Genomic DNA, 15,603 nt, shown 5'->3' with positions numbered 1-15,603 from the left:
AAATATACACTTCCCTTCTGAAAATTTTCCCATCTAATATGGGTTTTGACAGAATTTCTTCTGTTTCCTCCTCCTCATCCAACAACCACTCTCGCATAGGTATCTCATGTGCAAAAGCAATGAACTTTTCTATACATGGACATATGTCTGCATTGTCATGTCATGGATCCTGGCCCCTGTCCCAGGACGTTCCACATTTTCCATTACCATTGCAAGATAATTCCCTTTGATTACCTTGTTATTTGACACATGTCCACATACAAGTATTGTATTATCCATACAGTTGTTGACTGAGTTTGATACAAACACTTCTTTTTCCTGTCTTTTGAATTACTTTGAACATGGTGATTATGCACATGAAAGTTTCTCTTTTCTTTGCAGATTGTTCGAGGAAACACTTACCCACAGTGTTGTCATTTCCCAAGGTTTCTTCCTGGACATTCTCACTGTATTCTTTATTTACAGTATCTAGGCCTTCAATGAAGGTCAGAAAATCACTTGCAGTTGTCCATCCTCTATATCAAATTTCCTTTCTTACATAGTGTGCTAATATCTGTACAAATACTTTCACAATAAGTGATTTCTCTAATGGGTTATCTAAATGTTTAGGCTGAGTTATATGCTACTCAATGAATTTCTTCTGCTGCTACACTCAACCTTCTCTTGTATTTTATTTTCAGTTCGTTCCTGTAAATTTGGGTCCAAATTAGTCCAAGTGTTCTGTTAATTAATTACTTTACCAAATTCTCTGTTTTATTCCAACACCTCCACTCACCTTCGTGTATCTGGGATTTGAGTATGTGTACTTTTAAATTCATGGGTTGAAAACTCCTCTGTTTGTTTTATCTTATGGTTTACATTCTTAAACTGTACTTCCTGTACTAAGATCCACTGTTTTCTACTTCAGTTTGTATCTCACTTTGTAGGTTTCATAATGTCACTTCCATATTTGAAATTTTATCATTTATTTCCTCTTTTGAAGAGTCTACTTTGGTAGCTATCAAACCGCCCCCCCCCCCCCCCCCCCCCTGTATTCTTTAATTCAACAAAGTTGTGTTTAAATTTTTAAAATCTTACTCTTCAGCATTAATAAAAGCCACTACTACCTCATCTTCTTCACCCAAATTGGCATATAACTTTAACAACAAAAGTTATATCCTCATCTGTATATCACTAGATTCTGACCTGGCTATCCAAAGTCAGTAAAATGCATATTCATTCTTCACAGAATGAATTACTAATTTAAAAACGAATATCAGGTCAGTGCAATTTACAGCTCACTTAACAGGCACTCAGCTAGCTGCAATGTGCTGACAATGTGACATGAATGGGCTAAGTGATGTAATGACAACCCCTGCAAAGCCAGTGCATAGCCAGCTTATTGGCCACTGCATTGGGAAGGAGAGCTGCTATATTATTCTGCTGGTCTGTCATCACAGGGATGCAGCTGGAGATCGCTTCTGCAATTTTAGTCCCAAAATCGCAAAGTGCAATTCCTCTGTGTCATTGATGAAATTCTCTACTTATGAGTCAAATGTTACTAGAGCGTGGATATTTTCTACTGTAGAACTGATTGCTATGGTCACTTAATATGCTTTGACTAACTCTTCGTAACACGTAACACTTCTTCTGTCTCAACCAAATTACATTATTTCTTCTTAAATATTCAACTTAATTCCGGCAACATCACTGTGTGACCTACAGATATTTCGTCAGCTGTTGATTTGGGTTGCTCTGGGCAACATCATGTTCTCATCCATTAGTTTTGTCAAAATACCAGAAAATTCCTTTCGTTATTATTAAAGCTCTCTTCCTGCAGCATCACATTTCCATGTCCTTCCACCTCAGGCACCAAAATGGAGTGATACAACAGGTGTTTTTGGTATGACGCTTCCCACTCCACATATGATCTGTCAACCTGCTGATATGTGTACCAACTTTTACATTATACATATCTCATGGTCACCATTCTTGATGTTATTCTGTGTAGTGGAAGTACTTTACAGCACGACTAGACAGTGACATGTTCACTTGACAATAGATTTCTTCTATTTTTGCTGGGGCACATGCTGAAAGTGAGGTCCAGTCCATTCAAGCTACTAAAATGATGTAGTCCCTTCTGTGGTAACTCTTCTGTATTGTGAAGGCAATCTTTCCATTGCACACTTCATTAACTGACATGACATTACAGATTGACGCTTCTCATATATAATCTTGAATTGTTATGGTGTTGAAATTATTGACCATCCTTCGGCTCCATGACTTCCAAGGCACTGACAAACTATGATGCAAAGCATAATCTGCCCTCCACAGCAAGTGGGGACCCCCACTCCCAACTGCATGTTGTCAGTGTTCTAAGCTGATGTCTTTTACACCCCATCTACACATATGGCAAGCCAGAGTGCACATAGTGGAATGTTCCACACCTAACAACTACCTAAACTACATTTCCGGTTTCCATGAGGATCTTTTGTTGGGCTGAGTATTAGAAGTGGAACAAATTATTCTACAGAATAGACATCTCACACAGTACTGAAACAGAAACCACAACAGATTAGTACATACCAAGCAAAATTTATAGCACCCTGAACTTTTCAATTAAGAAATATTGTAAAATTTTGTATATAATTACTCACACAACTCAGCACACTCTGCTACCAAAATGTAATTGGACAGAAAAATAGTATGGGGCTGGGTTGAGATGCGAATGACTATTCCTATTGAACACTTTATTCCACACAAATTCTCAAGCATCAAAAAATCAAACAATGGAAAATCCAGGATGGAAAGTAACAATATCATGAAAAACAAAGTTGCTACTCACCATATAGCGGAGATGCTGAGTCACAGATAGACACAACTAAAAGACTGTCACAAATAAAGCTTTTCGCCTATAAGGCCTTCATCAAAAATAGACAACAGACACACACACACACACACACACACACACACACACACACTCACTCAATTATGCAAACGCAACTCACACTCACAAACAACTGCTGGCTCAGACAACTGAAACCACACTGTGAGCAGCAGCACCAGTGCATAATGGGAGTGGCAATTGGGTGGGGGTAATGAGGAGGCTGGGGCAGGGAGGGGGAGGGATAGTATGGTGGGGGTGGCAGACAGTGAAGTGCTGCAGGTTAGATGGTGGGCAGAGAGTGGGGAAGGGGAGGGGGGGGGAGGGGTTGTAGAATATGAGAGAAGTAAAAAGACTGGGTGTGGTGGAATGAGGGCTGTTTACTGCTGGAATGGGAACAGGAAAGGGCTGGATAGGTGAAGACAGTGACTAATGAATATTGAGCCCAGGAGGATTATGGGAACGTAGCATGTATTGCAAGGAATGTTCCCACCTGCGAAATTCAGAAAAGCTGGTGTTGTTGGGAAGGATCTATATGGCACAGGCTGTGAAGCAGTCACTGAAATGAAGGATGTCATGTTTGATAGCGTGCGCAGCAACAGGTTGGTCCACTTGTTACATCAGTACCTCCGTCCATATCAGACCTACTAACCACCAGCAATACCTCCACTTCGACAGTTGCCACCCATTCCATACCAAGAAGTCCTTTCCTTACAGCCTAGCCACCCATGGTTGTTGCATCTGCAGAGACAAGCAGTCCCTCTCGAAATATAATGAGGGTCTCACTGAATCCTTCACAGACTGTAATTATCCCCCCAAACTTGTTCAAAATACATCTCCTGTGCCTTATCTCTCCAACCTCTCACCACCTGCCAAAGTCCCATGTCTGGCCACAGAGGAGCATTCCCCTCATAACTCAGTACCACCAAGGACTGGAGCAACTGAATTACATTCTCTGCCAGGGTTTTGACTACCTCTCGTCGTGCCTTGAAATGAGAAATGTCCTGCTCACTATCCTTTCTACCACTCCCGCAGTTGTATTCTGCCATCTACCGAACCTACACAATATACTCATCTGTCCCTACACAACCCCTGCTCCGAACCCCTTACCTGAAGGCTCATACACCTGTAATAGACCTAGATGCTAGACCTGTCCCATAATTCGCCCCACCATGACCTGCTCCACCTATCCCATCAAAGGCAGCGCTATCTGTGAAATCAGCCATGTTATCTACAAGATAAGCTGCAACCACTGTCCTGCAATCTATGTGGACATGACAACCAACAAGCTGTCTGTCCGCATGAATGGTCACCAACAAACTGTGGCCAAGAAACAAACAAGTGGGGCACCCTGTTGCTGAGCACGCTGCCAAACATGATATCCTTCATTTCAATGACTGCTTCACAGCGTGTGCCATATGGATCCTTCCCATCACCACCAGATTTTCCGAATTGTGCAGGTGGGAACTTTGCCTGCAATACATCCTACATTCTCATAACCCTCCTGGCCTCAACCTTCATTAGTCACTGTCCTCACCCATCCAGCAACCTCCCTGTACCCATTCCAGCAGTACACAGATCTCATTCCACCATTTCACCCAGTCTTTTTACTTCTCTCCTTTTCCGCTACCGCCCCGTCCTCCCCACCTTTCCCCTGCTCACCATCTAAGCTGCAGCACTTCACTCTCTGTCACCCTTATCTACTATCACTTCCCCTCCCTTCCCCAGCCTCCTCATTATCCCCACCCAGTTTCCACTCCCATCATGCACTGGTGCTGCAGCTTGCAGTGTGGTTTCATTGTCTGAGACTGCAGTCATGTGTGTGAGTTGCGTTTGCTTGAGTGTGTGTATATGTGTGTGTGTGTGTGTGACTTACTGGCTAAAAGCTTTATTTGTGACACTATTTTAGTTGTGCCTATCTGTGACTCAGCATCCCCACTATATGGTGAGTAGCAACTTTCCTTTTCATAATATTGTTAAAAGCATCAAAAAAGGAACTATATTGATTTCAGGGTTGTGCGCTTAAGACTTAACAGTCATCAACTGATCAATAATAAACAAAATAGAAAAACTTAGAATGCATTTACAAATCACAAAGAACATAACACAGACTTAGCATCTATTTAGAATTAAATAAAATTGTACTGTAACATGGGCATCCATAAGGGAGGGAGGGAAAGGGGCACTTTCTCCATCCAGAAATCAGGGTTACAGACTTTTTATTCATTACAGAATTCTCACAAATTTCCAGCAGTCACTGTCTGGGGCTCCAGTAAACTGCAGATTTAACATTGCTGACTTTTTTTTCTCCTTGGTCATTCAGTTCACCAGAAATTAGATCAATTCATTGATGTGACTGCAATTTTGGCACTTATCTGCAGTTAAGATAGATATGGTCTTTTAAACACTCATGCTGAAATAATGTCTCAGTCTTTCTCTGTTGCTTGTTCATTCAGTTCATTTAGCCTTTATGGAACTGCAGAAAGGAGTTGCTCTAACATCTTGGCACATGGATTCCATCACTAATTCTCAAAACATAAGTCTGCCATTCACAATTCCCAGAAATGCACCTCCTCCTGTTCACAATTCCCATAAATGCACTCCCTCTCCTTGACAGACAGTTGAATCGCAACTGTAGTTTATCATATGTTTATCAAAAAAGAAAATATGACAGCTGCTGATTCTGCATTCAGTTTTATGTGACAGAGCAATTGTGGTACACATGGAAGAATATGGCCATGTTTTATGCTAAATGTGTAAATCTGATCATAATTCCAAACACATCAGTTTGAAAAACGGTATTTCTGTGTTATAACGTAGGGAAAAAGTGTGAAATTTCAATGTCAAAAAAAGGTGCTCTACAGGACTGGGACCTTCTCAAAGTACATGGGAACAGCAGAGTACCATATGTAGTCACAGAGCTGCACAATAATGTAGTGAACTGGAAAGACAAGGATTATGTTCGTGCAATCTGATTCTAAGGGATAATTTGACGATGGTTTTAGAATCATGCTGATATTCATTTAGTCCTTTATTGGTCATGGACTACAGTTTATCAAACCACCTCAGCAAAATGTGGCTTTCAAATAGCATTTTGTTGATGTACAGTTATGCCAGTCATGAGTCAACAATAAAATATAGAAAACATGAAAGCATTAATGTGAACAGAGGTGAAGTTTTACAAGCAAATAAAGTGTCCTAGTTGGTACCAAAGCCGACTAATCCTTTTCTAGAGTTTATTCTCCATTGGTCTACTTTGAGGAGTAGTACTGAAGTATGTTTGTGGTTATTCAGCAGTATTTTCACAATCATTTCACATTTGTTCCCATCCCAGACATTTATTTTTCAGTTTCAACTTAACACTAGTAAATTATGTCCTATATTTACTTCATAAGCTGTTTGATACCCTGGATTTTCATCATACGAGGATGTAATTTCAGATAGTAGAGTGAAAAAGGTGGCATCCATATTTATTTTATAAAAATATGTACTTTGTATGGAACATTGAAATATGCTTGCCATTTAGACACCACAGATACTTGAAAATACTAAGTGGATAACTATCAATCTTTTCTTGTCGAATTTAGTTCCTGGGGCATGGCATGTTTCAAAGTAACTGAATGAGATATATGAAAACTTGCAAGTTCTGAGTCTTGTCAACCTCTTAGAAAAATTCCTGTGGATGCCCATGTACCACAATGCAATCACTAGACTTATTACTCAAATAATGCTCCACCAGCCACAGTTCTAGCACATCAATTAAAATTCATCCAAGGGCCCAAGCATTTAGCCTCCTAGGGTTCACTGTCATCATGTTTTCTTCTCTAACCCATCATCCTCACATGGGCCAGGATGAAAATCCACCACACAGATCAGTACACATCCAAAAAGCTTGTTTTCCTAGAGGTGAGCTCTATCAGTGCCATTTTACGGCCACACAACATGACATGCACATGTTGCATCAGTGCAGCATTTAAATTGCTGTAAGCCTTCAGTGTGAGCCACGGTAGAGGTTTGGTCAAACCTGATAAGGTGACTCAACATGCTCAGATAAAGAAGATTTTTTTCAGTGTAAATAAGGTGATAAAACCTCTCATTCTCCTTCCTTAGTGTGTAGTTCTGCAGTGTGCACTGTTTGTCCATTCTATGACTCTGAGTTCAGGAAGATAAGCCGCATGCTGAAAAGACACACAATCAAATCAGCCTTCAGGCTACCAACAAAAATCTGACAATTACTGAGACCAGTTGAAGAAACAGAATGTCTCGGAACTGCTCTTGTGTATGAGATACCTTGTAAATGTGACCAATTTTACGTCAGACAAGTGATGCACAGTATAGAGCAATGTATGATAGAGCATAAGAGGTTTTATTGCCTATGCTACCCCGAAAAATCTGCTTTAGCTGGGCTGATTCTAGAATTTGATGAAACTTCTGTCGTGTATCACACTGATAGCCTTTGGGACAGTGTAATAACGGAAGCCACCAAAATAAAAGTCAGAGATAACACCAATAATAGAGATGGCAGCCTGCAGCTCAGTACAGTATGGGACCCAGCAGTCACAAAGTTGAAGCAGGTGCACTGAAAGCAGAGTCTATGTGTACCCATATACGACAGTGCCAAGAGGACCCGTGACGTCACAACCAACAGCTAGAGTACAAAGGGTGTACCAGTAGCCCATCAGCAGTCATTGCACCTAACAATGGCCAAGGAGTTCTGTGTCAAAAGCTCATGGCATTTTAACTACTTGAAGTGGCTGGAAGCCAGAGAACATTTCATCCATTATACAGACTGTCTGATTATGGAAGTAATTGCTATCATAATCTGTCAATAACGATTGTTTATTGCAGTTCCATACCTTATGAGAGCCTACACAGCCACATTCACATGAATTGATAAGGTATTTTGTTTATACTTTTCAGGTAGGATAAACAGGCAATAGAAAATCACGTGAGTGTGACTGACCAGTTCACCTGCATACCAGCACCGTAGAGACAGCCTTGATGGTGAAGCAGACACAGATCAGGATGTCTTTCCATTGATTTTAGAATCTTGTAGTGGCCACACTATGATGGATAATGATGGTGATGATTTTTGGTTGAAGATACTACACAGCAAGGTCATCAGTGCCCTGTCACTGCTCCCCTTTATTGAAAGAGGTGATAGGTACTAGCCATTAACATAAAGGTGTTCTAATTTGGAATTTATTGTTACAAAGTTTTGATTATCTACAAATGACTGCTAGATGGCACAGTAGAAATGTGACATTACTGTTGTTTTAAAATTTATGAATTAAATTATGAAAACAATGCACAGCTCAGTAACTGGCTGAGTACTTTCTTTAGAGCTAGCAGTTGAAGAAGAACCCAAGTGAGAAACTAAAGATTTCATGTGAAGTTTTTCATTGGAGGATTTTTTTTTTACAATTTTCATAAGAAACTCATCGAGTAGCAGTCCCTGACATCAGTTGTTACTACAACTTTTGATGAACAACCTTCTGCAAAGAACATTTACAATAGCTTTGCAGAATTTGGTGTCGTCATACTTCCATTACCAATGACTTTCATGAAGATCCAACTAAATTGGCTGTTGTTTGTAAAAACATTGTTGCTGTGTGCAACACAATGGAACAGGATCAACACATCTCTTATATTTGGGTATCGGCATCCTTATCCCACATCAAAGATTTCAGTACTTTCAGTTATACGTAAGTATTTAACTTTAACTACTGAGGATCAACAGTGTCTAGTAAGGGCAATTCAGATACAGCAAAAACCCCATAGAGTGCAGATAGGGTGGATTAACTGGAAAAGGCTGTCATGTTCATTGTGCTGTAGAGGAATAAATCAGGAAAGTAAAGAAGTAGTGAGATATGCAATGCTCATGAAGCAGAGAAATGGGCACCAACTAAGGCACGCTGCATGGCAATAGATGTGGTTGAAATGAGAATGTTAAGACGAACTTGTATAGTCTCTAGAGCCAGTAGTATCAGAGATAAGAGAATAAGAGGCAGCTGATCAAGATACCACAAAAGGTTCAAGATAGAACACTGTAATGGTATGGATACACCATGAGAAGGGATGACAACTATGTTGGCAAGAGGTTGGTGGAAATAGTAGTAGAAGGTGACAAAGGAGAGGAAGACTGAGAAGAAGATGGATGGACTGTGAACAGAGGACTTTAGGGAGAAATAGCTAAGGGAAAGCGAATACAGAACCAAGGAAAATGGAGAAGACTCGCCAAGAACATCACCTCCACAAGAGCAGAAAAAGCCAAATGAAAATACCGTATTTACTCGAATCTAAGTTGCACTTGAATCTAAGCCGCACCTGAAAAATGAGACTCGAAATGAAGGGGAAAGAAAAAAAAAAATTCCCGAATCTAAGCCGCACCTGAAATTTGAGACTCGAAATTCAAGGGGAGAGAAAAGTTTTAGGCCGCACCTCCAAATCGAAACAAAGTTGGTCCATTGTAATATGAGACACAATTTAGGTCGAATGAAAGACGATACAGCTACAGTAGTTTGGTTCGAGTCGTAAGCTTAGCAGTTAAGCTTTACCAGGTAGCCATTGCTATGCGTCAGGCACTCCGTCCGTATTTATACGGGTACCCTTCCTTTTTCACGTGCTTCATCAGGTTTGAATCGATTGCTTATTTTCCTTTGATCTGATAAGTGCCGTCTTCTTTGTTATAGGTGTTTACGTCACTCTAAGCTGAAAATGCATTACTGTATTGTGTCATGCATTGTTTGTCGCATTTTGATAGTGCGTGTTTACGACCTGTCGCCGCTCGCGGGATGACTTGCTTTTGTGCCCGCTACCGCCGCTTAAAAAAAAAGAGGAATCGTCTCATTAGCGAAACAATGGCAAGAGACTGCTATTTGTTGTTACTTACACTGCTGCTGCTTTCTTTGATAATGATCAACAAGAACCAAATAATAGACTGCGTATGATAGAACATGTTCTGAACGAGTGTTTAGCGAAAATTTTTCTCCGCTTCTTAAGTACATCAAATTCTGCACAGAAATTAGTCATCTTACATTTAAAATCTAGTCAGTTGCCGTGCTTCATTTCTGACTGTATCACTATTAGGCATAAGAATAATACGAATATAAACATGACACGATACGTATATTCTTCCGCATTTGCTGTTGTCTCAATCTAGTTTCGTAGTTTATTAGGCAGACAGGATTTAAATGAGATAGCAGCAAACACGAAAGAATGCATGGCAAAATGTTTATATTCGTATTATTCTTATGGTGAAGAGAATACTGCATGTGATTCACGTTTCATCAGGTTCCTATTAGCAACCATCTAACCATCTCTTCTCACAGGTAGGAATAAAACTCGGAACGTAGTGTTGGCCATGTTTGTCAAAACATCCCTAACAGTCTTGCCAGTCGGATTTTTGTAGTACATTGAAATTCTGCTACATTCTAAGATGAACAATACGGAATTTGTATTTACTTCGTTGGATAATGTATGAAAACGCAGTGTCGAAACTCGGGGCGGAGAAAAAAAAAGCTCGTCTTCTACCTTTTTTAAAATTTATTTACTGACGCAGAGGTTTTGGCGCCAGTATTTATCTTTGTGCCCACAAAGCATACTTGTGTAGCGCTACATATATTCGACGGCAGAAGTTAGTTGTGGCGGCACCTATCAACATTTTTCAGAACTTCCGCTTGCTTTGCACTCGATTCTAAGCCGAAGGCGGTTTTTTGGATTACAAAAACCGGAAAAAAAGTGCGGCTTAGATTCGAGTAAATACGGTAAGAAGATGATTTACGTGTGATCTGATCTGACGGATTCTGCATAATTTGACAACAGCTCAAAAACAGGCTAGCTTCAGTTGGTAAGAGGAAATGCTCCAGAATTTGACGCAGGAAAAACAAAATCCACATACATGTGGACAGGGCTTGGATATCTACACACAAAGTGGAAACTGTGGAGCAACCATGTTGCATCATTATTCATCATAACCACTCCTCCAGTCACAGAACATGTCAAACAGTTCATTATTTCAGAACTGAAAAACCATCAAAATTAATGCCTCATTTTCTGTGTTTACCTGACTTAACATGATAAGACTTAATTTTGCCCCTCTGTGCCAAACCAAAATAACCATGGTCAGTGAATTTCATGTCCTCGCGAAGGTGCTGAATCCTATAAAAAATACATTTTTGAAGTACCAACATCAAAGTGGAAACAAATGTTCTCAGAACTGGTTCCAACTGAGACATAATAACAGTATACTGAAATCAATTTAAAGTATATAAGTCCTGTAATTGGTAGGAACATTTAGGATTAATGTAATTAAGTGAAATCTGGAACAAATGATTGAGTACATTGGTCAAAGTCATTTGTTTGAAACTGAGATGGATTTGAGTTAAAACAGTAACTAAATTAGTCTGTTGTATTTAAATGAGAAACCAACTGAGAGAATCAGAATTGATTAGAAAATTAAAATGTAATTAGCGAAAATGTTATAAGTGGTGTGTACACATAGGTAGTTCTTTACATATTTTGTCAATAATAAATAAAACACATATTTTGCCACACCCAATGGGAGACTTTGAAACATATATATTGGTAGGAACTTTTTCTGATCCATGTATCTTTAGGGTCATTCCACATCAAATCACCCAATAAAAAATAAATTTTACACCCACCTCCTTAGATTTTCATTAAATGTGGCTCAAATGGTTCTAATACCATCCTGACAACACCTGCAATTTTTTTTGCTGTATCTCTTATAGGTTTTTTTTTTTAATTTTTAAAGTTTTTATGTTTTGCGTTTTCCGAACCTTCGGAAATGGTAGATTTAATTTGTATTCAAAACTTTAAATTTGCTTATCTTAAAAACTCTTTTAGATAACATCATGAATTTTTGCAGCAAGTTTATTTATTATACATATCTGAAGATAAAAATGATACTATTAAAATATATTAATATTTTCTATGAAAAAAATTATATGTATTTTTTCTTTTTCTTTTTTTTTTTTTTTTTTTTTTAACGGATGTTTTGTTTTATAAGAATTGCAATATCTAGAGTCCCAGACCTGATAGAATACTCAAATTTGTTTTAATTTACTCTTAAACATATAGGCTACTTGATAAAACAAAAATAATGATGGCTTTTTAACATGTTTATTAAATATAGTAGATTACATTAGAATTAAGTACAAAGCCTGGGGGAGTTGCTAGTCTCCTACCAGGCGCCTCCCCAGGTGGCGGATAGGGGAATGCTCACCAGATATGGTGGGTACCGGGGAAATAAAATACCCGGGGTGGACCAAAACTAGCAAACTAGGGCACGACGGTTCCACATGTCAGTGGCAGTTTCCCGACAGTGTCTGTTCCACATGTTAGTGGCGGCTGATTTGTGTTTCAAGGCTCCACAACCTTGATCCTACCAACTGGCACATGTCAGACCAAAATACAATTACAAGTAAAATCATGGTTCGTGTATGTAATAACAAAAGTACCCCAGGTGGTGAAATCCACCCACCTAGCAGAAAGGTGGCAACCGGTCTATCGGATTCTGGGGAGACCGGACCTACACGACTTGTGAGTGGATCGGAGCACTCTGGAAAACTTCCCAAAAATGGAGATTACATTGGGACAGTAAACATACGGACACTAATACAAACCGGAAAATTATACACATTAACAGAAGAATTAAAGAAGCTGAAAATCCAAATCCTAGCAGTACAAGAGACCAGATTTCCTGATAATCAAATCACTGACTACAATGGCTTCAGAATTTTCAAAAGTGGAACGGACAGAAAAATTGGTAAAGGGGCAAACATGCTTGGTATGGCCTTTATGGTCGAAAAATCCTCAGTTAAATTTGTAAAATCTGTAAAAACTATTAGCAATAGACTAATGTTTCTTAGGTTGAAACACAAGAATAAATATTACACCCTAATTAATGTTCACGCACCCTGAACGTTGACAATAGAAAGGACCTAGACAATGTGGATAAATTTTGGGAATGATTAGAACTTGAAATGTCAAAGATACCGAGGAATGATGTCAAAATACTTCTTGGAGATTTCAATGCACAGATTGGCAGAGAAAAGAAATACAGGAAGACGGTTGGGCTATACCCAGCACACAAATTGACCAACAAAAATGGCATGCGACTAATCCAACTTTGTCAACAATTCAACATGAAAATCAGCTCAACGTCGTTCAATAAGAAACCAAGAAAACAGAAGACCTGGAGATCCCCTATAAGCCAATTGGGAGAATTTCAAATTGACCATGTGGCCATCTCATATAACTTCCAAAAAGAGATCAGAGATATCCAGGTTAGGAGAGGTGCAAATATTGACTCAGATCATTATCTCACAAGAGTTCGGGTCCAATTCACCCCAAGAAGGAAAACACCAAGAATTCCACCAGCAATCCCTAAATTTGACCTACAAAAACTAACAGAATCAGAAACAATTAAAAAATGGGAAAATTCTCCCGCAAACAACTGGGAAACATTCAAGGAAAAAATCACAAAAATAGCGAAGGAGCAAATACCACTGAAGAAGAAGCACAAACATCCATGGTGGAATATGGAATGCGAAAAGGCAATTCAAGTTCGTACAGAAGCCTTTGCGAAGTACAGTTCAAATAAAAATGAGAAAACTCTTCAAAACTTTTTAGAAACACGGAAACTTTCAAATAAACTTATTAGACAAGAGAAGAGAAAGTATGTAACTCAGCAACTGGAATCAATAGAAGCAGATTTAAAAAATTATAATACGCATGGATTCTACAAAACTTTTGCAAACCAAATTAAAGGGTATATCCCTCAAAATGTCTGTTTTCGGAAATCAGATGGGAATCTGGCACTAAGCGACGAAGAAAACTGTGAAGAATTAGCCAAATATTTTGAAACGCTACTAAACTGTCCAGAACCAACAGAAGCTCTTCCAATATCCAGCACTAATGCCCCGCAACTGCAAGACTCTGTACCGCCAACTGAAGAAGAAATTATCAAACACATAAACAAACTCAAAAATAACAAAGCATCAGGAGAAGATGGAATTGTAGCCGAATTTCTCAAAAGTCTAGGGTCTAACTCAAGAAATGAGCTAGTTAAAATTATTCAAAACATATGGGTTACTGAAGAAATACCAGAAGATAGGAAATGTACCCTAATACATCCGTTACATAAAAAAGGGGATAAATCGGATGTGAACAACTATAGAGGAATCTCCTTACTTGCCGTCACATACAAGATATTATCAGCTTGTCTTCTTGAAAGAACACAAAAACTGCTAGAACCCAAAATCTCAGATTTCCAAGCTGGTTTCAGACCAAACAGATCATGTCCAGAACAAATTTTAAACTTGAAATTGATTACAAGGATGAGACAAATGCGAAGGAAGCCTACAGTATATGTCTTTGTCGACTTTAAAAAGGCATATGATTCAATTCACAGACCCACACTATTTAAAATTCTTGAAGAACAAGGACTGGATAAGAAGACATGGAACATCATAGAGCAGACATTAAGAGATACAAAATGCAAAGTGAAATTCATGGGAAAACTTTCAAAATCATTTGAGATAAAAATTGGGGTTAGACAAGGTGATGGATTATCACCTCTGTTATTTAACTTAGTTCTGGATAGAGTCATGGCAGAATGGGAAAAAGAACTCAAAAAAGAAAAGTACTGGAAACCAATATCACTGGGAACCAAAAAAGATGACCTACAAATCCCCTACTTAGCCTACGCAGACGATCTTGCAATAATGGCAGATTCTAGTGAAATGGCAGTCAAACAGATAGAAACCTGAAAAGAGTGTGCAGGAAAAGTTGGCCTACAAATATCTTTTGAGAAAACGGTGTTTACAACAACAAATCTAGAAATTTCTAAGTTACAAACCAAATATGGAGAAATTAAGAGGGTACCATACTTTAAATATTTAGGAGAGATAATTTCTGAAAAATACTCACAACAAGAAAGAATATTAAAAGCTCGTAGGGGTCTAGGGCTGGTCCAAAACATTTACAATAAAAAATGTCTATCTATAAATACAAAAATTAAACATTATAAGTCGGTAATTAAACCAATAATGCTATATGCCAGCGAAACCTTGACACTTAAAAGGAAAACAGATATGGAAAACCTGAAGAAAGAGGAAAGGAAAATCATTAGGAAAATTCTGGGACCAAGATGGACCAAAGAGGGGTATAGATTACAGAAAAATTCTAAAATTGAAGAATATTCTAACATAGAGATAGACATGAGGAAGAGGCGTCTAAAATTCTATGGCCACATAATGAGACTTCCCGATCACAGACTTACAAAAAAAAATAGTAAGATACGTAGCATCCCTTGTTAATGGAGGAGAATGGATCAAAAATGTAAAGAAAGATCTGGAATTAGCCAACATTACTACTGAAGACATGAACAAAAGAAACAATTTCAAACTTAAAGTTGACAAATGGGAGGTCAAACCAGAGACAAAAGCGCTGAGAACTGAAACAAAATGGAGCGAAGAAAGAAAAGCTGAATTCTCGCAAAGAATGAAGACCTGGTGGGCAAACAAGAAGAATAAGAAGCCCCAGAAGTGAACCATCTTTACTTAGCGTCTTCCATGTTGGGAGCTTTACGACTACTAATAATAATAATAATAATTATGTACAAAGATAGTGTACTTACGACACTTATGTATAACCCAACTGATTGCTTGAAACATTGAATTTTTTGAGTAATTTTGTCTTTTTAATAAACATTA

At 38.6% G+C, this 15,603-nt stretch overlaps 1 protein-coding gene across 5 annotated transcripts in view; it reads right to left on the bottom strand.

Annotated features, from left to right (window-relative positions):
• The window catches only part of LOC124802700, a 38,678-nt gene that overhangs the window by 16,900 nt on the left and 6,175 nt on the right, over positions 1-15,603 (bottom strand). For 3 of the 5 annotated variants that reach the window (XM_047263644.1, XM_047263642.1, XM_047263643.1), the window contains exon 2: positions 10,929-11,023. The exons of 1 other annotated variant lie outside the window; for it this stretch is intronic. In XM_047263644.1, coding sequence (XP_047119600.1) covers positions 10,929-10,985 — 57 coding nt within the window. In that variant the 5' untranslated portion in view covers positions 10,986-11,023. Of the gene's footprint in view, positions 1-402; positions 688-775; positions 987-10,928; positions 11,024-15,603 lie in introns of those variants that run through there. One more of the 5 variants, XM_047263645.1, reaches the window with a different exon arrangement.

The sequence above is a fragment of the Schistocerca piceifrons genome, chromosome 6, assembly GCF_021461385.2.
Source record: "Schistocerca piceifrons isolate TAMUIC-IGC-003096 chromosome 6, iqSchPice1.1, whole genome shotgun sequence".
NCBI lineage: Eukaryota > Metazoa > Arthropoda > Insecta > Orthoptera > Acrididae > Schistocerca > Schistocerca piceifrons.
The sequence above is the reverse complement of the archived record's forward strand: the minus strand, read 5'-3'. Positions and strand labels throughout refer to the sequence as shown.